The sequence below is a fragment of the Aulonocara sp. 'chitande type north' Nkhata Bay genome, linkage group LG3 (assembly GCF_057382095.1).
Source record: "Aulonocara sp. 'chitande type north' Nkhata Bay isolate Kocher_YH1m ecotype deep benthic linkage group LG3, A_spYH_male_GT1.1, whole genome shotgun sequence".
In the NCBI taxonomy this organism is placed as follows: domain Eukaryota; kingdom Metazoa; phylum Chordata; class Actinopteri; order Cichliformes; family Cichlidae; genus Aulonocara; species Aulonocara sp. 'chitande type north' Nkhata Bay.
In genome coordinates this window covers 42547906-42572454 of record NC_141346.1, presented here as the reverse complement: position 1 = coordinate 42572454, position 24549 = coordinate 42547906, and the positions used below count along the sequence as shown (strand labels likewise).

General features: G+C 42.2%; 2 protein-coding genes across 3 annotated transcripts; one reads left to right on the top strand and one right to left on the bottom strand.

The window, feature by feature from the left end:
* The first annotated feature begins 951 nt into the window (after positions 1 to 951).
* Positions 952 to 4580, top strand: LOC147335755 (olfactory receptor 51E1). The gene is made up of 2 exons (XM_086281727.1): positions 952 to 1972; positions 4031 to 4580. Exons 1-2 carry the CDS (start codon positions 1044 to 1046, stop codon positions 4173 to 4175), a joined length of 1074 nt encoding a protein of 357 aa, XP_086137853.1. The 5' UTR covers positions 952 to 1043; the 3' UTR covers positions 4176 to 4580.
* Positions 4581 to 6529: 1949 nt separating this feature from the next.
* Positions 6530 to 24395, bottom strand: acadvl (acyl-CoA dehydrogenase very long chain). 2 transcript variants are annotated; one of them, XM_086281707.1, is made up of 21 exons: positions 24260 to 24395; positions 23928 to 24015; positions 23769 to 23838; positions 21247 to 21321; positions 20815 to 20887; positions 20621 to 20685; positions 20384 to 20518; positions 20157 to 20301; positions 19793 to 19922; positions 18914 to 19039; positions 18596 to 18794; positions 15492 to 15596; positions 15099 to 15185; positions 14770 to 14832; positions 10894 to 10995; positions 10461 to 10558; positions 9125 to 9197; positions 8830 to 8902; positions 8589 to 8661; positions 8290 to 8365; positions 6530 to 7518 (listed from the first exon to the last, which is right to left on the bottom strand). In XM_086281707.1, the coding sequence occupies exons 2-21, from the start codon at positions 23999 to 24001 to the stop codon at positions 7381 to 7383; spliced, it is 1980 nt and encodes a 659-aa protein (XP_086137833.1). In that variant the 5' UTR covers positions 24002 to 24015; positions 24260 to 24395; the 3' UTR covers positions 6530 to 7380. The 2 variants fall into 2 exon arrangements, with proteins under 2 accessions (XP_086137833.1, XP_086137842.1); XM_086281716.1 differs by having other exon boundaries at positions 24143 to 24260.
* Between the last annotated feature and the right edge of the window lie 154 nt (positions 24396 to 24549).

Sequence of the window (24549 nt, the reverse complement as noted above, 5' to 3'; positions counted from 1 at the left end):
AAACTTAGCCCTGATTGGAGAAATTGGAAGTGTTACAACTGACCCACGTTAGAACTATCCCCGGTCTCCCCTACGTGAAAGCAACTGTGTAACTCGCGTGTTAATTTTAATAATAATAATAATAATTAATATTAATATTATATTTAATAATAATATCAAAATGTTTCAAAAGCTCTTTTTAAATTAATTTTGCAGATCCGTTTTAAACCTGAATTCTTCTGTCGTTTCAAAAGACAAAGAGGACTAATAGAATTTAACTTAATCACTGGTAATTAATACTGCGTGTGGTGTAAATGTGCAGCAATTGTGTTAGATTTGAACTTCTCCCAAAGGCCACGTGCAAACTGTGGGGGTGTTAAGAGTGGATGTCGAGGTTTGGCTGGGATTGGAGTTAGAAAGGAGGCCGGTGTGAGGATGGTTGATAAAGCCTGTTGTAAGAGCCAAAGTCAATGTTTATGTTTTTCCTTTTTGTTTTGGTGGCACAGGTGTATAGCTTTACCTGCGTCTCAGGTGATGGTATGTGGGTGTGGTCACAGTCTATTTACCTGATGTCGGTGTTCGCAGCAGGTGTTGGGTGAGTGGTTTTTGGGCAAACTTTTCTGTTGACCGTCATTTTTTGGCACACCAGTTAATCCATGCGCTATTTGTAAATTGATTGAAAGCGCAAATGTTTGTTTTTGTTTTGTTCTTAAAATAAATGTGCAAAGTACAAGTACGACCCATTATGGATTATTGGAGGCGCGTCACAGGGACACAACCAACTCAGCCGGCCGCGGCTTTATTTACAGATGAAAGTCGCAACACCTATAGAGAATTTATTGTTTACCAAAAGACCTCATACAGACACGTGACACAAGTAGGCCTGCCTATGACAGAGAGAGAGAGAGAGAGAGAGAGGGAGAGAGAGAGAGCGGATGTCTGGGTCTGCAGTGACAGAGCAGCAGACAGAGAGGAACATGCGGCGGACAAACTGTCTTCCCCATCAGCTCCACCGCTGCCTCCGTCATTATCTTGTAAATCCACCCAAACCCCGATGAAGAATAATGTCACGGAACAACACCACGGAGGTCAGCGACTACACCTGCGTACGCTTTTACGTGTCCACGGTTTCTTTCTCCGTGCTGCTTTTCTTCAACCTCATCATCAACTGGACTATCTTGCGCGAGGAGCGGCTCCGGCGTCACGCCCGCTTCGTGCTCATTTTCCACCTGCTGGTGTCCGCGCTGGTTCACCTGGGCATGAGCAGTGTGTTCTACTACCAGATCCACCTGGACACGCGGCTGTCCCGCTCTGCGTGCATGGCAATGATTACCATTTTGATCAGCAGCGCGTCCAACATCCTCCTGACGCTCACCGCGATGGCTCTGGACCGCTTCTGCGCCGTGTGCCACCCGATGCGCTACAGCTCTGTGTGCAATAAGGGCCACTGGCCCTGGCTCCTTGGAGTGTTTACCTGGATGGTGGCGCTGGTGATCCCCCTCAGTTTGCTTTTTAAAGACAGTGGTGCGCCTGATCGGGGCGAGTGCGGCCGGGAGCAACTGAAGAAAGGCGAACTACAGAAGGTGCTCTTTATAGGGCTGTGCACGCTGATCATTCTCTACAGCTACGTGAGGATACTCATGGAGGGACGGCGGCTCGGGGTCCTCAATCGCAGAAATCGGGCAGGATGCAGAACGATCGCCCTTCACGGTTCCCAGCTCGCTGTCTACCTGCTCCCCAACTTTGTGAACTTCGTGCTTTCAATTCTCTACAAGCGGGCGTTTATTCAGCGGGAGACCAAGGAGCTGTCCGCCGTTGTCATTTTTGCTTTCTTCAGTCTGGCCCAGTGCGTTGCGCCAGTTGTTTACGGTTTGCGTAAAGAGGAACTTCTGGAGCAGTTGAGTCGCAGGTTCCCCTGCTGTTCCCGATATCTGAAGAGTGTCCTGGGCTGGACTGTGCGTGCTAACTGGTCTCATGTGCCCTACAGAACGAGGTATGTCCGGGCTCATCCATTCATTAAATGTATTTACAACCCCTTAATGGTCAAAATTGCAATATTCCATCAGTTTCTACTTTTCTGTCTGCGTCTATAGATGATATACAGACAAGTGACTAATTAAAGGGGAAAAGACCATCATAAAAACGGCTTCTAAAAAAGTTCTAAAAAATAATAATAATAACCCCTCATTTAATTTAAGTGTTTTGATAAAAGCGATAGAAAGAAATGTCCTTTAGGACAGACATAGAATAATGTTCAATAATGTGTGTTGTTTTCAAGTGACCCTCTCCACAAAGTGGACAGGTGCATGGATCCACTCATTCAGTTCAGGGTCGTTATCCCAGCTGCCGCAGGTCTAGATGCAGGGTTCACAGAGAGACATACTAACCGTGCACGCCCACAGTCACACTACAGCACGTTAAGCTAACATGGTAGGAATACCCAGAGAGAGCCCACGCAGCCACCGAGATAACATGCAAACTCCACACGGAACCTCCTGAACGCAGAACCGCCTGCAAAACCTCCACAATAGTCCAACAAAGTAATTAGACTTTTAGTCTAATGTCTAACTCTTGTGATCACTGCACCATTCCCTGGGTCACAGTGCACCACTGAACTTTCAAAAGTGCCTTCATCTTTTAAGGTCGATGCTCTACAGTCCTGCTTTAATATCCCGATCATTGCGTCAGGCAGTGTGATCTTCTGACATTCACCTGGCAACAAGTTGCCCCTCTGTTTTCCTTTACGCAGTGATAAGGGTCACCACAAAATTACCAAAGGTGTGCTCAGTATTTTTCAAAGTCAGCTTCATCTAAAAGCAGGACCACAGATGTTAGATATTAATTGCTTAAAGATGTTGTGCAACAAGCAGTTGCATGACTCATGTTACTTCACCCTCCCTCTTTCTTAACCGTTTAACCACAGTGGGTGACTCGAGCCTATTGCTGCTGTCGCTGGCCCATCACAGGGTTGACACGGACACAGTAGGGCACAGTTCTAACCTGTAGGGCTAAATTAGAACCAACGGATAACCTAACGTGCACGTCTTTGGACTATGGATGGAGCACTCAGAAACCACATAGGCCACTGGGACAACATGCCAAGTGCACACACAAAGCCATTCTGGAGGCTAAAAACCCAGAACCTTGTTGCTGTGAGGCATCATCACACAAGTTCCTCCACTGGTTTAGTCTGATCTTTACCTTTAATTAGTCACACAGCTATCTAATCCGCTAATCAGACTGTGATCTAGTTATAATATTTACAGCAGTAAAGGTACACTGGCAAATGGGTAAAGATTACTATTGCAGTCGCACAATTCACCTTCACTGAGCTCACAGCTTCTCAGTGTGAACAAATGGCGTTTGGACGGCTTTGAGCTCAGTTTACCAATCAATGAATGTAGAAATCCTTAACATGGAGCAACTAAGTAGAAAGGGGAAAAACATAAAGACAAAAACTTGTTGTTGTCAGATTTTATGTGACAATAGTTTGATTTGAAAGTAGATGTCCAGAAGACGAGGGGGGCAATCCCGTCACAGCTCATCCCAGAATATACTTTACATTGTTTTTGCCTTTTAGTCAATAAATAGGACGCTGACTGTAAAATCCAGTAAACCGAGACAGGATTTCACTGAGTTTGTTTACGGCAGGAGTGTTTGCGTGATTCACCCTATCGTCTGGTAATGTCCATGCACTGCAGTTCTCTGTAAAACTGAGTGTGCCATGTATGTAAACCAATGCAAATTAATGTTCACATATTAGAAACAGTCAAAAAGGGAACTTTCTGTAGACGGGTGACTAATTTTGAGATAAACGTGTAAAACAAAGCTCATTTGCTTCAGGTTCTCCATCACTACAACTGCTATTACTACACCGTGACTCAATGAGGGATCGCTGTGGACAGTTGGTGTGTGATTTCAAGATGAAAGTGCGGCTTCGTGAATATTAATGACTTTCCTTTTCAGTGATTTGGAAATGCCAGCCACCACGACGCCTCAGAAAGGAGGCAAATGAGCTTATTTGTTCTCTTTGCTCTTTTTTGCCCTTCAGGGAGAGAACGATGACGGCTCAGACCATCATTTCCCTGGAAGTCTCGCAAGTCCCTGAAGTCCCGCAAGAGGAAACTCAGCCGGTAGCAGTCAGGAGTTTCTCACATGACCAGAGCTCATGTCAAGGCAACGCGGAGGACGCCTGAAGGGAAAAAGCCGGTCTTCATTGGGATTTTATTTGTAACAGGAACATGTTCTCAGCTAGGAAGGGCCCTTTACGCCATCACATCAGTCCGTGAGGCTTCATCCTGATATGGGAATGTTACAGTCATGCAGCAGCAGCAAGATGGAACATCAGCATGTTTATACTTGGGTCTATTTTTGACCTTTTCTGCCTTTTCCTGGTGAACCACATGCTGATTAACAGCAGAGCTGCGCAGTGGTCGGAGGGACCATTCCCTGTCCTGGCTGGTCCCGACTTAAGCTCCCTGACCTCCAGGCTGATGGAGACATTTGGGATCTTAATGACTGGAATACGCGAGTTTCTTAAATATGTGGTCTGATGAATGTTGTTTATATATTATTAATATTGTTGACATTAAAAAAAGAAATGTGAGTTAAATGGTGTTGATGCGCTAATTCCAGCACTGTGAGGCCATAGACACTGCGCAATGATAATGCAAGCAATCATAGCCCATAAACGAGAAACATGACACAGACACTGTCTGTCTGTGGAAGGGCAGACGTGTGGCCGTGGATTTAGTTCACTGGTTTGCGTAGGTGACTCACAGGCCACAATGTCTTTCACTGGGGCCCGGTTTCAAATCTGCCTTTGACCATTTCCTGTTTGTTGGTCGTCCAATATCCTGCCTACTCCAAACACAATGCTACCAAAATATACATGTTATTAGTGTGCAAGCTAGTCTACATGTGGAAAAGACTTACCTCAGAGAATTCACACAAAGTTATTCACTATTAGAGTCTGTGTCATATCTAACTGAGCGCGTGTAATAATTAGTCTGCCGGTTACATGAACACATACCAGGTACACTAACTACGGCTGACAAGGAGGCGGACAGCTTTGCCTATAAACGTGATTAAATACAGAGCTAAATAACAAAAATACAACTTCGGGTTTCAGCATTAAAAATGTGCTTTTAACATAAGACACAGACTATATTTGATCTCAGACCGATTTCCATTTAAGGAGCCAGTTCATCCCCTCACTCACACGGGTTTTTGTTTTTACACACCTGTTTAAACTCGTGCACTGACCAGCACGGCTGTTACACACAAGGTCACACATGAGTGAAATCTGCAAACAATGATCACCTGACCTCTGACCGTATTGGTACAAGTGCGAGCTGGGTTATAATTTATCTGTTGTCCAAGTATAAATATCACTTAGTTTTAAAAACATTGTCACCAGGTTAGATAATGTGGGTTGTTTTGAGCGTTTGACATAACGCCGCTGCTTGTTACTCCGCACAGCAAACCAGAGCTTTCTTACAGCCTAACATTATAAGATGCCATTAAATGATTGACAGGAAATCGTTTGTTAAAAAAGATGCTAAAAATCCGTTTCTCTGCACATAGTGAGGACCTAAAGCCACGTTCCCCTGCTCTGAATGAGGTGATGATGATGGTGGATGATGAGCCAAACACAACAGGGTGGGTAGGGGGGTTCACGCATGTCCATATATTGATTTAAAAACTGAGAAAGCTACAGGCCTCGGTCAAAAAAGCTGCAGTGATGAGATGCTAAACCACTTTACACTTGATTCTTCTGTTATTGGAGAAATATGACCAGTAAGTAAGCTTTAAAAAAAGCTGGTGGTTTGAGCCCCCATTTCCTGAGCTAACCACATCTCGTAACACCTCTAAGAGTGACGTAATTCTCCTTACACTCATTGGTTAATGCTCGACACCAGTGCATTATTATTTTAGAAGATTCGATTTTTAAAGTGAGACTGGTGTTTTTTGCTTGTTTGTTTTTTTAAAAACACCAAATCGAATTTTGTTTTGATCTTGGTTCGAATGTTTCCGCATTAAAAAAAAGGAAATCATACAGGGATGCTGGGTTTGCTTCTCAGCTACTGCTGAGCTTGAGAAACGGTTTTCAACCAGGAGGACAGACACATGCCTGGGGAATTCTCAGCAACAACAACCGCAGGCCTTCTACAGCATCGGCACCTTTCGCATTAAGTTCTTTAGACTCTCACCCACATAAGTAACGCTTGTCATCTCGTGTGCGTATGCCTGTGTAAAGACAGGAAGGGGTTCATCTGTTTGCACTTCACTTGTATACACACCGGCAGACGACTCCTGACATAAAAGCAAATACTGGCTTTCCTGTAAGGCACCTGCCCTTGAAGAGCCGAACTGCAGAAGTGAAACTGAATTAGCAAAGTTTGTTATGAATACAACAGAAATAGGAAGCTCGTTTGGCGGCAAGATGGGTAAAAATATTGCAGTGATGGGATTTTTTATTTCTTTTTAAGTGCCACTAAAAGTCAGTGTTGCTGTACGTGCTGAAAATCACAAAGAGGGCGAGACAGTCTGGAGAAAATGAACTTTATTGGCAGGAAAAAGCAGTATAGTTACAGCCTATACAGACTCCCACTTTGTTACACGTTCGCTACGGTAGAGAAATAAATGACAGAAAACTTAAACATGGTACACAGACGATGTTACATTCACTGCAGTTCCAGGTGGCTGATGACAGTAAAGAGCACACAGTGAAGTATTGTTAGGAAAGCTTTGTGTGTTCGAGCCGGTTTCTAAGGCAAAAAGGTTTTACAGTCTTGATATTTGTGTGTCTGTTGATCAACGAGCAAACTGAACATGCAGAAAGGCGTTAAGAACAAACATCACGCTGTTCTCTGCATTTAAACACCAAGTGTAAAAATCTGTCCTTTAAAGACACATCAGTTTCCTGTTAACTGGCTCCCTGACTTAAAGTTGCATTGATATCGTTGTATTTATGGTTAATTACCAAGAACCAAAAGAGCATAAATTAATGTATTAACAGATTAAACACTGAGGGTTTACATCATGAAGGCTTGGATACAAAGGAAAGGGTGCATTTCAAAGCCCCCTTCACACTTTAGACAAATGTAGAACTGTGACGTTTCCAACTCGCATGACATTTTTATTTCTCACAGAACAAAAGTGCAGCTCAAAATTTAGATGCCTTGAGTCACAATGTCATAAATAAATGACAGGAAAAAGCAGTGGGATTAAAAAAGACACCAAAACCAAAACCAGTTTCTGAGGCTGTAAATGCATCTCATAAATTAAAAAAGGGCACCGATGTGTGTCAGAGGATTAATGGCAAAAAAGTCCGGGAGGACTTGGCATACGTGACGAGATGTTGAGAAGACTGACGAAACGCAGAAAGAGCGAGGGCGTTTAGAAACCCAGGGGGTGAGCAGCAACCACTCCTCCGTTCTCCACGACTGCTGCAGAGATGGCCCGCATGTTGCTGAAGAGCTTTCTGGACTCGCTGGAGTGGAGAGACTTGATCTCGTGCGTGACCCTGTCGTGAGCCTGGGGGACGGAGAGAGGAGGAGAGCGATGGTATCAAACTGATCGCGATGGCATCAGAACACCACAGAGGTAAAGTATGGACTTATTTCCTCAGCCAAGGAGAGCTTATGTTTTTATTCACAGTGCCATTCTGTCTGTAAACAAGACAGGTCAAAACATTTGACTGAATTCTGATTAAACTTTGTAGGAGTGTAGCGCAGGGTCGTGCTAATGCTCCTTTAGACCTTGGCTTACATCCACCAAGGTGTCCAAAGTCAACTCAATGACCTATTAGTCACAAACTGACAAAAAGCGTTACAACATAGAAACTATAATTATGACCAATGTGGTGTGTATTGTTAATATAACCCTGTATAAAGATTTAAAATTTCCTGTCAGATCTCACCTTGAAGGTCAACAGATTCCTCTGAAGGTCAAAGTGATAATAATGTTTTATAGAGCTTTATTTTTAGTCCAGTTACTTAACATTGAATACCTATAATGTTTATATACAAATACAGTATTACTCCCTTAAAGGGAAATATTGCTCAGAGAGTGAGCGCCTTGGTTTGCGCTCTCCCAGTGCTTCTGGTTTATATTTAAAACTTGTGTCTTCACTGCTGTGTAAAATGACGCCAGGCCAAACTAGCTCCTCTCTTTAATCATGTATCCCACTACTTACCACAGTGACACTACCTAAGAGTGCTAGCCACGGTTCAGGTCATTAAAAACACCGAACATCCTCCTTACATAGCAGCACGTGTTTGTGTCTGGCTCTGCGGAGGATCTTACCTCGGTACACCAGGTCTCACACAGCAACTTCTCATGCTGAGCTGATGTGTGGCCTTCACTCAGAGCTCGCGACGCCCTGCAGAAAGAGGCCGAGAAAAAAAAGACGTTCACAAGAAAGGTCGGTTTGGGCTGCGTAGGAGTTTGTTTGTGGAATAAAAGAAGACCTTAGTTTAGAAGGTGGGTGGGAGCGTGCAGAAAGAGCGCAACGGGGACAGATAGAAAGGATGGTGTGGTTAGTGGAAAAAAAAAAAAAAAAAAAAGAACGAAGACTTAAATCTGTTGTTTGCACTTTTGCATACCTTGACAGGACGACCACCATGGCGTAGATGTCAATGGCGCAGTCTGCGACTCTCTTGAGAATAAACTGTTCATCTGAAAAATGAAAGCACACAAGTTTAGATAAGTTAGAAAAAAATAACAATTGTTAATAAAATGCAAAGATGTCATTTCTAAACTGTCAGAAATAACTCATAATATAGTCAAGTTCAAATCTTCCAGGTGAGCTGAAACACCCGCAGTCACACACACACACTCTCTCACCGATGATCTTCTTGCCATGTTTGATCAGCAGCTCCTCGATAACTCCTCCAAACTGCTCAATGGCTTTGACTGTCTGGAAAGCAGAAACAACAAAAAGTGCAGAGCGTTAGGAAACACGCAGACTGTAGCAGAAAGCAGAAAATGAAGGCAACGCAGGAGGAAATGTTCCATTAGTAAACAAAGCGTCCTCTTAAAAGTGCCAGGCACCCATTCATCCAGCCTGGGCCAGCCCCTTAGATGGGTTTGTCTCATAAATAACAGTTGATCGATACAAATAATAAGAAAAATAACACACCAGTTCTCCGCTGTGTGCCAGCTCAGGATGCACCGTCCCCTGCAGCGTCAGACCTGTGCTCAAACCTGCCTTCCTGTAAAGAAGAGAGGACCGCGTTACACAACAAAAAGTCATTCTCAGCAACACCGACAGCATCGTTCAGCCGTCCGTCCGAGTCTACGATGGATCTGTTGATCCCAAAAAGCAACCTCGAGGCTCCAGATTTAAGCCAAAACTTGCTCAGTCTAAAGGCCAGCCCTCAAAGACTCCCATGATGCAGTGCACATGGATGTTTTTTGAAAGCTAAAAATAAAAAGCTAGGTGTGTGACAGCACCTGTGCTGGCACGCTGACACTTTGGTCAACTCTGTCATTTTAAATCTGCTATAAAAATTAATTTGTCCAGTTAATAATAATAATAATAATATGCTGTCTGACATACAGCCTATCAAAGAAGTTTGTACTCCAGTTTTCGCGAGTAAAATGCAGTCATGCATTGTCAATGTCTGGTTGGAAAAGCCAGCGATAAAGTCCCAAAATTCCCAAATGGTGAAGTCACGATGGCTAAGACCATCTTTTATATACAGTGTGTGGGAAGCTGCACAGTTAACCATGTTTAAATTAAATACAGAACAAAAATAAGCCAAACAGCTGGTCAAACTGACTGAAACCTGCAGCTGAGGCTCTATACAGAGGTTATGACAAGTTTATGCTATAAATGCTATCATTGCGTCTAAAAGTCTCTCTATGATGCGTTCAGTGGTCGACTGTTTGTTTTTAGCCGTTCATTGTATTAATTGCACAACCTGCGCAATGCAGCACCACACAACACCTTTGTGTGCTACTGTTGCTATAAAAGCAAGACTACAGACCCTGACGTGCAAGCAGCTTTCAGTGTCTCCTAGAATTGGGCAGGCGGAGTAGAGAGGATAAATGATCTGCACCGCAGTTATATGAGCCTGTATGCCTGAGCTACAAAAGCACTCACACAGCCTCTGACAGCGGTAAGTAAACGGTTAAAAGGAAGTCTTAATCAAATTAACACAAAGAGAGGAGGAAGCCACACTCTTCTGCCTCCTGTGTGTATGTGTGCAGCACGTGATTTTCTTGCACTTGCGAGTACACAAGTGTAAGAAAATCATTTTCACATCACTGCTTTTCTCAGAAAGAGAAAGAGTGCATAAAAAATGCCTCCATTTCCATTAATCTGATGGCATAACTGCTGTCTCTGTCGACATCAGCCTGTATCACTTCTTCAGGTCACGTTCTATTTTTTGCAAGGGGCGACCCCTGATCGCACACCCACTGCCTTCCAGACATACAGAAAGGAAAAACAGTGTTGCAGAAGCTAAACCAACCTTTTGGCTCTCTTGGTGATTTCTCCTGCGAGCACGCCGGCGTTGCTGATGGGGCTCTTCAGGGCCTTCTGCAGGCTCTTCAGCTGGTTTCCAGCATTCTGCAGGGAAGCACATGCAAGCTGCTGAGCAAAGGGCTAAACGTAGTCAGGAGGAGTCAGGGTTTATCTGGATTGCTCAATCTGTAGTCATATGCAACATGTTAAGAATACTTCCTGATAGAGAGTGAGGAAAAGCGAAGTGCAGAAAACGTGGATGTGATACAGAACTCAAATGTGAAATGTGTAGAGGAAGTTGCTTCTTATCACAGAATTTCAGCATTTTATACAGCAAGCAGAATCCACTTCCTCTGTACTTTCACAAAGCACGCACACGCGCACACACACACACACACACACACACACACACACACACACAGAGGAAATTTCTGTGTTACCTGGAAGCCATTCAGAGCCACAAAGAGCCTCAGGATGTCGTTTGTACCCTCAAAGATTCTGAAAATTCTCAAATCCCTCATCACTCTCTCTATTCCAGCGTCCTGCAGAAACAAACACAAATAAAGAACATGATGGGCTCCATTGCTTTTCAGCTCCACCTCAATAAAGCACCAAAAATAAAAAGTAACTAAGTGTAATTTGCCCAGATCACCTAAATTATGTCTACTAGGAGACAAAGGAGAGGTGCCACAATTAAATAAACACCAGTTTAGAGTGTTAAATACTGCACTGGTAACATGTGCCCGTATCATTTTGGAACCCTGGAAGGACTCCCATATGCCAACGCTTAAAATGTGGAAAGAAAGAATGATTGGGAACGCTGCTTGCGAAAAGATGTTGGGAAAGTTACATCATGTGGCGGAAGCTGCAGTTGAACAGTGGGACAACTTTTGCACCTACATGTATACCTGACTTAATGCAACAGATGTTAAGACCTCACTGTTTTTGTTTTGTTTTTTTGTTTGTTTGCTTCTTGTTTTTGGTTGATGCATTTTTGCATTTGTTGTTCTAAAATGCAAAATCTACTAAATACTTGAATTATTAAAAAGTAATAATAAAAATAACTAAGTAACTAAAAGCCCTAATAAGACAGAAGGAATGCAAATATTGTACATTTTCCAAGGTTAGCACTTAATTCTTTCCCATCTCACGTCCATTTAACGCCCTGAAATAAGGTAATGAAAATGCACCGTTAAAGAGGAATAGAGGCTTTTGCACCGCTTCTGAATTCTGTATGTGGAAAGTGTGCATATTTTAAGTGGCACAGAAATGAAAATGTACACCAGCACACATTTGACTTGGTTTCCTTGCTGAAGTGAAACCCTGAGTCAAAACGCACAGAGCGAGCAGAACCGCTAAAAGCCTGCTGCATTCGTCCCCCCCGCTGCTGCGCAACTAATTCCACTATCAACTGGCACGTAACACAAAGGAAGTGGAATTATTTTAAGCAGCTTTACATCAGACCAATCCAATCGTAACTCAACAATACAAGTACTCAGAGTGTAAATCATTGTTTACAGTGGCTGAACTAAACTTTTTGTTTTTTAAAAGTCATAGTACATTGTCCTCCATGACTGAGCACACTTTCCACTGAACTAAAAATCAAACCAAAGCAGCAAGCTTTTTTTTTTTCTCTCTTCTGCACTGTCTGGTTTATTTTAAGCAGCACAAAACTGTTTACACAGCTCCACCACGCCCCCGTATCTTCAGCTGGTTGTTTCCAGTCTATTCTAGTGAACTTCTTGCTTGATATCTTTTTTTTCACTCGAATGTGGTCTCAGTATTTTCTGTGTGTGTATGCCAACTCGCCTGTTGCAACTACATGACTCAATACCGCAACAGCAAGGCAAGCACCTGCCACTATACAGTGCAAAGGCTTCTGAGAAGTCTTAGCCACACCTGTGCATCTTTAATGGATAAGAACAAAGATCTGTTGCCCGATTACATCATTACTTCTGTTTAAAACTCTAAACAGATAGAGGCCATTAGCCCACCATCACCATCATCATCACAACAAAAACTGAAGCGTTCGTGGACAGAAACACACAGTAAACAGAGCGGGAAAACGATTTTATCTTCCAGCGCATAAAACAAGGAAATGCGGATCCTTTAGGCGCATCCTTGTTTGAGTGCTTGTCATACCTGTCAAAGGCTCGCCAACGTTTACTGACAGCCGTGTTTGAGATAAAACAAAAACCAAACAGAAGCGAAGCCAAAAGATGAGCGCAACTATCTGGAAACTGCGCACGTGACCACAGTCAGCATACATCCAAAAACAATCTACACACATTCCCAGTGCTGATGGTTACAGCTCCCCTGCATGTTGTAGGAGCCTTTGTATTTGTGGCTGCACAAAACAAAACAAACAAACACAAAAAAAGCAATGTCTTTAGAAACATCTACTTTTTAGGGGTCATGTTAAAACTTGGCTTTCATCGTCAAAGAGTTTTAACGCGGAGCCGGTGTCTGTTTACACACCGCAAAGAGCGAAGAGGCGGAGCCATTACCGAAACAGTGATCTCAGATTGAACGAAAGAAAACAGTGCTGTTCCTGTAATCACCATTAAAACCTGGAGTCCTTAATCAAACCACCTGATCAACAAACTCTGACGTGAAGAAAAGTAAACTTTGTAGGTGCTCCATCCACCGCCGCTTGTTTTACAAAGAGAAAAATCTGCAGTAAGCCCCCAGAAGTAAGGCTGCATTAAAATCTGCAGATGAACTGTTCACTTGGTCAAACAGCACGTTTGAATTATGCAACTTACTGAAGGCTGACGGCAGCTGTACATTAATACGATAACTGAAGCAAGCAGGGGTGAGTCTAAAGGGGGGTATGAGGTGTACTAGACCATATATATATATTTCATCCCCTTTGTAACACTTTTCAGATTAAAAATGAAATAATATAAAATATTGTCTCAAAAAAAAATCTGTTAATATTTAAAAATCTGAAAATTAAAGCTTTTTTTGACCTGATTGATTTTAGGTTTGGACAGTGAATTATTGTTAATATTAATTAACATCTACACCTTCATAACATGTTGTTTTTCAGCAGCAGAAAAACATTGCATCGCAGTACAAGGCAAACGTCCGAATGTTGATATTTTCAATTCCCTTTATTGCGGCCACCACATCCCTCTTTTAAATGCTTACAGCTGCCTAATTAGAAATACACTGAATAGTACAATATTATATAATAAGCTCAAGTTATTTCCAAATCAATGCCTATTATCCATTACCTACTGCCTAATGTTTGTGTAAACAATGTGAACATCCGTGTGAACAATGTGAACTAGTACAGCAGCAAATAGCTAAAGTCATCCAACAGCGTTGGCCTGACAATGAACTGTTCAGCTACTTGTAACCACTAACTGTGAATGGGATAAGAACAGCGATTACTCTTAAACGGACATACTTCCATTTCTGCAGGCTAATGAGCAATCACGTCTTCTGTGAAACCTTACACTGACACCACATCAAGCCCCATCATTAGGGTTTTTTAAAAAAATATTTATTTTTGCCCTTTTGGGATAAAATAATGAAAAACTGACAGGAAGGTCAGGAGACAGAGCAACAACAGTGGCAACAGATGGCCGCCCCTCCCTGAGCCGGCTTCTGCTGGAGCCTTCTTCCTGTTAAAAGGGAGTTTTTCTTTCCCACTGTTACCAACTGCTTGCTTATAGTGGGTTGGTTGTCTAAGCAGCTCGGAAAGAAAAGCGTCTGGACTTCTTTAAATTGCTTGACGATGTTTGACCTCTCATCCTTCTTCAGTTCTAGGGTCAAATGGTGGAGAGTCTCAAATTTAAGTGGGAGTGTCCACTCCAAGAGGGACAATGGACCCCGTAATGATCCTCTACCTAATCACACAAGCCAAGTTGTGAAAACGGGTGTAGGTCACAATCAGCCAAGGTTTTAGGTGAGCTCATTGTGAAACCTAGCCCCACCCTATCATGTGATTTCCCAAGGTCAAATGGCCCTGGATGTGAGTGGGTGTTAAGGCGTTAGGGGGTCCATGACTGAGAACCTTCACAGACCTATTGGGTTGGTTGATTGTTCAAGTTTGATTCCAATAATGTAGTGTCATTACTTTACAATATAAAGTGAATGCTGTTGTGATTTGGTGCTATATAAAAAGAGACTATACAAAAGGTATAAATTCTGAGTATCGAGAAATTCCTGTTCTATCTACTGTTTCACCTGCTTTCATCAGGATGTTAAACTCTAGCTTTCAAAAACACAAACTTTAAATTTTGTCAAATAGATTTGTCCCCGTGTTACCTGGTTTGTAACTAACAGGATGTGGACTGAGGACTCACCTTCATGAAACCCATGCCGCCCATAACCTGAATGCTCTCGTCTGTCACAAACCATGCTGCTTCCTGTCTCAATTACACAAAGAAACACAGACATGTAAAAGCCGTTTAGCACTGCCAAACACACTATCACATTTCATCTCACATCAGTCAGGAGTCATATGCTTCCTCTATTTACCATCCTTCAGTCTTCCACAGAAAAAGGAACCTCATGAAGATTATGAAATAAGCGCCAGAAAAATTGAAGCCAAACATCCTTAAAGGCTTTCTGGTTACTGCAAAAGCTGAAATAAAAGGCTTGCAGTACAAACACTGAAGTGGAAATTTCTTACAGAGGCAAATATCTTGCTGATGGCAGCTTCGATCTGGAAGTCGGTTGCTCCGCTGTCCATGTTCCCACTGATCATGTAGGCCATGGACTGAGAAAACACACAGAAGTAATGGTACCATGAGTTTGACACCTTTCTCATAAAGACAATCAAAACTGAATTTAATTTGAATTCGTCACATTTTAAAAAAGGCATCTCAGCACATTCTCTGTGTTAAATAAAGCCCAGTGAGCTGACAAGCAGATTATGCTGACTGACAGTAAAACAGGAAATCAACCACGATGTCAAGATAACAGCAAACCATTAATCAGCAAGGTTCTTCTCAGAACCTGCACCACACGGCTCAGCGCGGCATCAGGTGAGGTAGCGTTACAGATTCGTGTTGTGTTGTCTGACCTCTGCGACGTACTGCAGCATAGTCATGCGAGCCACCTTCTCCTGGATGGCTCCGTAGTTGTGAATCTTGTTCCCAAACTGGGTTCTGTTGGCTGCATGGTCCACCTGACGAAAAGTGGAAAAGCACAGGCCGCTATAAGACCACAATTCATTATTTTAAGTCAAGAATTTGACTCAAGCCACAAGATATGAGGAAACAAGCTTTTGCAAGTGTTTTTTTTTTTGGTGCCCTGAAATGCTGTTGCTATCTAGCAGGTTTTTTTTGTATGAGAAGAGGAAGTTTGGCAGAGCTGCCGGTCACCACAAAAAGAAGCATGATCAGTATTGTGGTGAGGTGCAAAACTGGTGGCAATGTGTCAAAATACCATGAGACGTGAAAACAAACAACAAAGCTGAAAAGAACCATGCTTTCTTTAATAAAAAGTTCACACGTTAAGATTAGTGTTGAATTAGGTCGCAAGCGCTCACTGAAGGCAGTTTATGGCTGCATGGCATTAAACAGTGAAAAAATGAACTTCTCTTTATCAACATGTGAGAAAGTCATTTCTCTAAGTGCATGAGAACCGGCTCCCTGTGCCTCCTCTGCATGAGATTCTCCCTCAGTAAAAACGCTGAGGGGGCAGGAATTCCCCCCACATGAACTTTTCACAGTTTTCTCTCCAGCCGACGCAACTGCTCAAACAAAACAACCACGTTTTTCCCCCCCGGGCGAGAAATCCCTTCAGTCACAGCAATAAAATATGCTTACTGTAGAGACCATTTAGCTGCAAAACTGATTTGTGAATCTCATTTACTATAAGCGCAGTAACACTGACTTTGAAGTAAATTTCTCTTCATGTTCTCAGGAGGTACATGTGCACACTGGCTTAATATTAATGGATTTTTCTAGTAGTGAAACATTTGCAACTGAAGAAGAGGTCCACGGTCGCCTAATTATCAGTGCTGATATGTCAGTAAACAGTGGTTTTCTGTTGTGTCATATCAGTTTTGCACTTGTTAAAAGACAAGTGTTGTAAACTAGGGCTGCCACGATTAGTTGACTAGTCATGATTACGACTAATTTAATAGTCGACGCGTCGTTTGAAGTTTTGTAAGATCCCAAAAGACGCAGGAATAAGTAGTAGGATTTAAGAGTGTAATAACGGACTGAAACAGAAGATGGCAGCACTGCATGTACAAGGATGCCAGCTGCCGTTAAACTCCGAAGAAGAAGAAACTAGAATTTATAGCGCAGCCCAGCGCAGTTTCCAACAATGGCGGCAGCTAGTTAGTTTTAATATTACTCTTATTATTCTTTCTGGGTCACAAAATAAACGTTTAACATATTTTCAGGCGAGAATGTAGCTGTGTAAACTTCAAATATCTGCTCAGTTTATCAAGACACCACATATTTTCAAAAGTGCGCCGACGTTTTCGGAGACGTCTGTTACCCACTAGCTTGATAGCTAACCGGGGGCAAGGCTCACTAGAGTCCGTGAGAGCACCGGACTCCCAGCAAATCGTTTTCAAACCCACCGCCGTCTTTTGCTACTCAGGTTAAACATATATAAGTCACTTAGATAACTTAATGTTATTGTTTGGTTTTTTTCAGTATTTTATTTGTTCCTGAGTAAATCGGTTTGGCTGAGTTTAAAGTTATAGTTTTTACACAGCTGAATAAACGTCAAGCAGACAACTGATTATCAGAAGTGTGAGATGCTCCAGAATATACTCCGGTGTCCTGTTATATTTTAGATAGCAAGGAGTTTATTAAACTTCACCGAAACAATCTGCAAATTTCATTTAAATTTAATAAACTATCATCTTGTCTTTATTTTTAGTTAGCACCTTAAAAGCTTAAAGCTGTAAGCTAATGATAGTTATATAAGAGCAGATGCTGCTGGTGCAATAAGCTGTAGTTTTATGTCCAATGGATGATGATCTGATTAGTCGACTAATCGCAAAATCGGTGACTAGTCAACTATCAAAATAATCGTTTGTGGCAGCCCTATTGTAAACAAGTGAAAGAGTTATGTGCAGCTGTATGCTTTAGTCTACCTAGATCTAATAATAGTAATAATACCACATCAGCTACTGGCCAGATAAATTTGTGTTTTTTTATATCAGCATCTGCACAAAATTTTTTTCCATCAAAAAAATATGATCATGTATGTCTCCCATTTACCTTATCTCCTCCCTAACAGGCCGGCCAATCTGAATGAAACTTTGCATCTCCACACACGATGTTTTTAAAAAATATTTATTCCAATTTGATTGATTTATGTGTTCAACATCCTCCTGCGAATGTGATGTTACGTTCTCCGTTTGTCTCATTAAATATTTATAGTTCAACTCTGCTTTTATCATCGTTCATGAGAAACTGCGCCTCATCTTCCTTGACCTATGGCCTCATTAAACGCTTTCAGTAAGCCATTACGTTCTCAGCTGTTCGTTTTGAGTCACAGCAGGATGTTCATTTAGTCAATTATGTTTGTATTTATATTAAAGCAGACAATAAAGCAGGACACGACTGCATGTGACTGTCAAGTTGCTACTGAATAAGTCTGCATTGTCTTGATTTCTCAGTCGCTCAAAGATTTAGTTTTTAAATGCCGAGACACCCAAAACAGTCAGCTCGAGGCTTCAAAAGAGGACTCCATTAACCAGTGTGTGTTGTCACTGTGTCTATGGTCCTCTAATCTTATGACCATCTACTGGTAGCAATTCAAACTGTTTTAATAAACATAACATTGATTTTAAGTAATTTAAGTTAAAAAAAAAATTAATTACTTTACTAATCAAAAAAAGCTGAATCCTCTCAGTAGACAGAGCCGAACGGAGGCCTTCAGCACATTTAAGCGCAGCAAGAAGCAGAAAGAGGCCACAAAGAGAAGGGGAATTTCCCACTAACCCACAATGAAGAACAAAGCAAAGCGAAATGAGTTGCAACACAGACAATATTGGTTACAGATAAGAAACAATGCAGCAAGTGGGAAACCTGACAGCACATATAGAAACTAAACCATAAGTAAAAGCCATAGGCTTCGAGAGAAGAGCTCCACCGGTGCGCTTCACCCACTTCCCTTCCTTTCTACACTTAAGGAGCCTGGAGGGGATTCACTCACAGCTTTGGCGATGACATTCTTCATGGTGCCGGAGAGGGCGGCCGCCATGCCAAAGCGGCCGTTGTTCAGGATGTTCATTGCCACCTTGAATCCGCCTCCGATTTCGCCCAGCACGCACTCGGCCGGCACTCGCACGTTATCAAAGTAGACCTCGGCCGTGTTGGAAGCCTTGATGCCCATTTTCTTCTCCGGAGGGCCACTGCGAGACAGAAGTAAGGTTTACGATGATGGGAAGGAAGAAATAAAAAGTTTCATCCACAACAAAAATAAAGGGTTTAGTGGCAAACAGTCTGCTAAGTTAAGAAAAGGGGCGCTCACTGTGTCACTCCTCCAAAGCTCCTCTCCACAATGAACGCCGTGATCTTGTCCTTCATCTCCCCGGTTTTGGGGTCCTTCATGGGCGTCTTGGCGAATACAGTGAAGATCTCAGCCAAACCTCCGTTGCTGAGGAGAGAAGGTTATTTAGAATGGAGTGGCCATTACTGTGTGTCGCTGGATGCACTGTGTAATTCTGCCCCCTTGTGGTGAAAGCACGAAAAAGCTTCAGCTGTCAAACAGTCAAGCTTTACTTTAAGATTACTTTTCAAATACATCAACTCTAAAAACAGGAGTTTTAAAAGGACTAAACACTGATTTAGACACTAATAAAATACAATTTTTTAAAAATGCTACAAGTAATAAAATCAAAGCTCCCTCACACACAGATATAAGACGGTTAAACTACTTATTCATATTTTATTCATGCGTGACGCCAGTCAGCTGTTGCTTCTAAGCAATCACACAGCATCTCACGATTAATGACAGACAGTAGCACGTACTCCCCAGTCTTCGTGTAACAGGAAGCTGTACTCAAGCGAGAGAAAGTGAGACAGGTGTCAGCTGCACTAACCACTGCGGTCGTGCATTGCTTTGATGAGAGAAAGCGAGTGGTTGTTCAGAGGGTACACAGTCTTATAACCACCAGAACTTGTGTGTAGTGCAAAGTGTCTCAGCTCAGCAACATTTTGAAAACCATTCAAGCATATACAGAAGAACGGGATCGAAAGCGCTTAAACATAGGCAATAACTATGGAGAGAACGTTGAACCCTCCTCAGCAGACTGTGCTGTGGTTTGTCCGATTTTCTATTTTAGGTTTGTCATCAAGTCGGACTATTTTTTAGCAAACTATTCACCAAGAACTTCCTTGGAGTCCTCACCTGATCCAGATCTTGCTTCCATTGAGGGTGAAATACTTTCCGCAGGGCGACTGGACGGCAACGGTTTTGATAGAGGCGGCATCAGAACCGCTGGCTGGTTCAGTCAGGCAGAAGGCGGCTATGTGCTCGCCTGGAGTAACACACACACACACACACACACACACAGAGTCATTGTCAAAGCAAAAATTTACAACAAAAATTACTAAGCTTTTCTTTCACACGAAGTTAGACTTTTCTAGCACAGTGTGTCCCTCCAACACTCTGGCTTTTTTAAGCTTTCAATAATAAACAGACAGAACGTCTCCAATCTTCTACAGAGCTACAGTTTACCTCGAAATCCAGATGCTGATGCTGGTATTCTTACCTGAGGCGAGTTTTGGCAGATATTTTTCCTTCTGAGCTTTATTCCCAAAAAGCAAAATTCCCTTGAAACCAATAGACTGATGTGCACCCAAAGTAATACCGACCCCCAAATCATGACTGCCAACGATCTCGACCAGCCGGGCGTACTGTTGGATGGATAATTTCCGTTAAACTTTTTAAAACCATTGCCATGTTGTCAATATCATAATTAAGTCAAGCAAGCTGTACCTGAGTATTTGAGAGGCCAATGCCACCCAGGTCAGCTGGCACCTGCATACCAAAGGCACCCATCTCCTTCAGGCCCTCCATGGTGTGATCCTCCACTTTCTCCAAGGCATCGTTCTTGGCTGGATCATTTACCTCCTGTCCACAGGGAGCAGAAACATGGAGGGGGAATCGGTGAGGGGAGGGTTTGGGGGTGTTTAGGAGCAGTGAGCGTGAGGTCAGAATAAGATTTACAATTACCTCGAAAAATTTGCTGCATGGCCCCACGAGCTCTCGAAGGAACTGCTCCTGCTCCTCATTGAGGACTGCGGCACATACAAACCATTACACTGACAACAGCTTTCCAGTTTAACAAAGCCAACCAGCAAAAACTGGCTTTAATTTTTTTTTTTTTTTAAATCAGGTAAGAACATAAATACGTCTTATGGATTTACCTTGGGGAAAGGGAAAAACCTGGGAAGTTGTGATCTGCCCCTTGAAAATGTTGAAAGCAAATGATTTGGATTCCTGTGAAAAGATAAACCAAACAGTAACATTTAAGTTAACTCAAACACCACTGAAACGGCTCTATGGAGCTACAGGAGAGGTCAAGCTTAAAGCCCTTAGGGCCTAACAAACATGCATTGCTGTGATTTATGCTGCCACCTGCTGGTGAATTGAGAACACTGAAAGCCTCTGTGTGTTGTGTTTAAACAGCAAAGAAATCAGCTTTAAAGAGGGACCCATTCTTAAAGAAACATGTGCCCTATTGCTCCTAGGATTCAAACCTTTTACTTTGAAAATAAACTAAGTAGACTGACTGATTTTAACCAGATTTTGGCCATTATAAACGTAAGACTTGCTTATAAAGCAAATAGTAAACATACAGCAGCAGCAGCTGTCTTCTTTTCCACTTTGGTGGCAGCGTCACTGCCGACTGCTGCAGGCTTCTCCAGCACTGCCTGAAACCACAAACAGAGCAGAGGACAAAATTATATAAATTATGTTTAAAATGAATAAAGGGAAACAAGTGAGGAAGCTACAAACTCTCTGTGCAACAAAGCTTACAAAACATACAAAATCACTGCTTAACCATACGCAGTGTCTGGTTGACTCATGTAAAAGGAATAACACATCTGAAGGTTTACCACCATGTAGCCAACAGGATGAAGGTACACAGAGGGAGACAGTTTGCTGTCAAGTGCTGTTTGGTGATTAAATGTTAAGAGCACACAGGCTACAGTTTTTCCAGTTTCAATCGGGACACCAGCTCCGATCTCAACTAGGTGAGAGGTGAAGCCAAGGGTACAGCCACTCAGCTGAGTGCTGAGTATGTGGTTCATGTTTTTAAATCTGCCTTTTGTACCCGATTCATAATTAACTCCAGTAAAACTTCCAGTGAATTGCATTTTAATTTCATAAAGACAACATTTATTACGCCTCACAATAAAAGTATTTATCACAGGGCTGTCATAAAGTTCTGCTTTTAACTATACAGACAACACCCTGTGAGCTCGTGTTTATTAACTCATTCACTGCCATTGACGTCTATAGCCGTCAATTGCAGTGCATGAGTCAATGGGTTTAACTCATTCACTGCCAATGGCTGGCAGTGAATGAGTTAAAAGCACGACCTTGGAGCAGGATTTACATATGTTTATTTTATTAAAGCAACAAAATAGGTATGAACTTTGTTCCCAGCTAATAATTACTGTGTTGACCAGGACTCACTGCCAATTTCAAGTTAATAACCGTGTTAATAAACACAGCTGTTCCACTGATGCGGGGCCAGTGTGGAGTCAGGTCTGGCTTGGTACCAGATCACCTTCTGACTGTTTTATTTGAAGCAGCATCATTGGCAGAGGTTAAGTGTTTTCAATAAGAAGAAAATCCAGATGGACACAACCGGCACCTCCACATTGTCCTCCGTATCCACTAACACCAGTACTTCCAAGTCTGGCCAAGATATTTAATGGTGGTCTGCTGGTGTAGCTTTGTGGCCACTTATTTTTTTTATAGTGATGATCTCCATAAGTCACTAGTAACATCTCTGTGTAACAGCACCACTAGAGGCAATATCATTATTATAATTATAGGTATTGTCATAAGGAATTAGCTACAACATCCCCAGACTTTATATGTGCTGGTCAAAAGGACCAAACACTGTAAGAGGGACCTGGGTTCACACTAAGGTTGGGCGATATGTAAAAATTTTCCAGCTGACAATCGTCAGTCCAGTAATTGACAATAGGCGATATATTCAGGCATGCAAACTTACTCATAAGCAAATAAATAAATTAATCGCCCTTGTAAAAATGAATGACGGTAGCCTCAACCTATCGTCGATATATTCGTCCAATTGCCCAACCTTAGTTCACACCATCAATAATGATTAAAACATAAGCCCTGAAGACTCAGCAAACTGATTTTCTATTGATGAAGACCTCCACATCTCCATTTCTATTACACCAGAGGAATTAAGTAGTAGATAAACAATCAAAGGATAGAAAAGCCCCTGTTTTCCCCCAGAATCTACTTTAGAAATATTTGTTTTAATGTAATGCTTATGGATCCAGCACTATATGAGACCTCTCAGCAAATACAAAAACACAGAGTTTATCCCAGATCAAAGTTGACCTCTTGGGAGGATAAACTGGACTGGTTGGATAAATTTGTGCCAATGACTCTGGGGTATCTTACTGTCCATTTTCCTGACACTTCTGACAATATGATAAACCAAACCTTTATTTTGAAATACATTTTAGGCTAAAAACATTTTTTTTATCTCAGTGGTGGTGATTTTCTGTTGATAGCTCTTTTGTTTTCAAAGCAGGAAAAACTCTGATTTGCAGATAACAGTGGAAAATATTTCCTTGTTACTTCATAGCAATTTTGCTAAGCCAAAAGTTCACAGTCAATCTGAGGAAGACCTGCAAGACTTTAAAACTGCTTAGACATATTTATCATTACGACTTGTTTTACTATACACAAAGAAATAATATCATTATTAACAATTATAATAACAAAAGTAACAACACACACGATCACTGACTTTACAACTGCTGATAAATTTATGAATTTTTGTTAAAAACATTGTGGTAATGTCGGGTGTGCAAGCATCATGGCGAAACTCCACGTATGACATCATCGGCCTATTGTTTTTATTGTGAACGCTTGCCTGAGCAACTGCAGTGTCACCTTTAATACCTGGATCACGTGAACAGTGAACTTTCCCCCAGTTTGAGCGGGAGGGGGTGCTGGAGTTATATCAGCCGCAAGCTGCGATTACCCAAACAAGGACACAGTCTCGATCAAATGTTGTGGAGCCACAGCGTGAAGCTGCCGTGTTAAACAGAGTAATGTGTACTTAATGCATTATAATGAAATACGATATAATAACGTAACGCACCTCGGCTGCCTGGCTTGCGTAGAGACGGCCGTTTTGCCCAACAAACACCACCGCGGCCTGACGCTGACCTCTGCAGATCAGACATGACACGATATGTTTGTAAAACATAAACATCTCATTCTAAAGTCTCTATAGCAATAATTACTGATGATTACTCACCCGGTTAGCACGGCAGGAAGCCGGAGAACGGTGCTGCACAGGGCGGAAGACTGGCTCACTTTGCGAAGCAGCATGGTTTTATTTTGTTCTTTAAAATAAGAAGAAGAAGACGTTATACACAATCATTTGCCGCAACTAGTATTAATAACGAAGCAGGGACAGATGTCATGCAAGTCAGCTTAGCTGTTGACGGCGTCTAGCTAACACAATTGTACCAAACGTCGGTCTGTTCTGTACGCTGGGCTCGGTGCTTAAGCCCGCGCACAAAAAGCCTGAGGAAATGCTTCATATCCTTCTACGAAAGGCCAAAAAGATCAGCGTACGCAACACACCTGTCTATGTAAGAACAACGCGTCCCTTCCGTCAAAGATGCTGCCAACAGTCCGGTAAAAATGAACCGTCCACAGTGTTGCCAACTCCTCAGTAAGGGAAATCGCTATTGGCTGTCATAAAAGTCAGCGGATGACGTCATCGCCTAATTTACATAATTGGTCGTGTTTATGTAATTGTAACCAGCGCTGGGAGAGACAAAGTGAGTAAAAAAACACCCCTAATGCATTTAGAATATTTTTAAAACTACAAATTAAATTTATTTTAGCGATTATTGCTTTTTTAATGTCAC

What these genes read in the sequence shown, in the direction of transcription:
- LOC147335755 (XM_086281727.1), top strand. Translation starts at nt 1,044, where the DNA reads ATGTCACGGAACAACACCACGGAGGTCAGCGACTACACCTGCGTACGC. An exon ending in CATGTGCCCTACAGAACGAG is followed by an intron (nt 1,973 to 4,030) that starts GTATGTCCGGGC and finishes TTTGCCCTTCAG; the next exon opens with GGAGAGAACGATGACGGCTC.
- acadvl (XM_086281707.1), bottom strand. Translation starts at nt 24,001, where the DNA reads ATGCTGCTTCGCAAAGTGAGCCAGTCTTCCGCCCTGTGCAGCACCGTT. An exon ending in TCTGCCAAAACTCGCCTCAG is followed by an intron (nt 19,923 to 20,156) that starts GTAAGAATACCA and finishes GTGTTACTCCAG; the next exon opens with GCGAGCACATAGCCGCCTTC. An exon ending in TGCTGCAGTACGTCGCAGAG is followed by an intron (nt 15,186 to 15,491) that starts GTCAGACAACAC and finishes GTGTTTTCTCAG; the next exon opens with TCCATGGCCTACATGATCAG.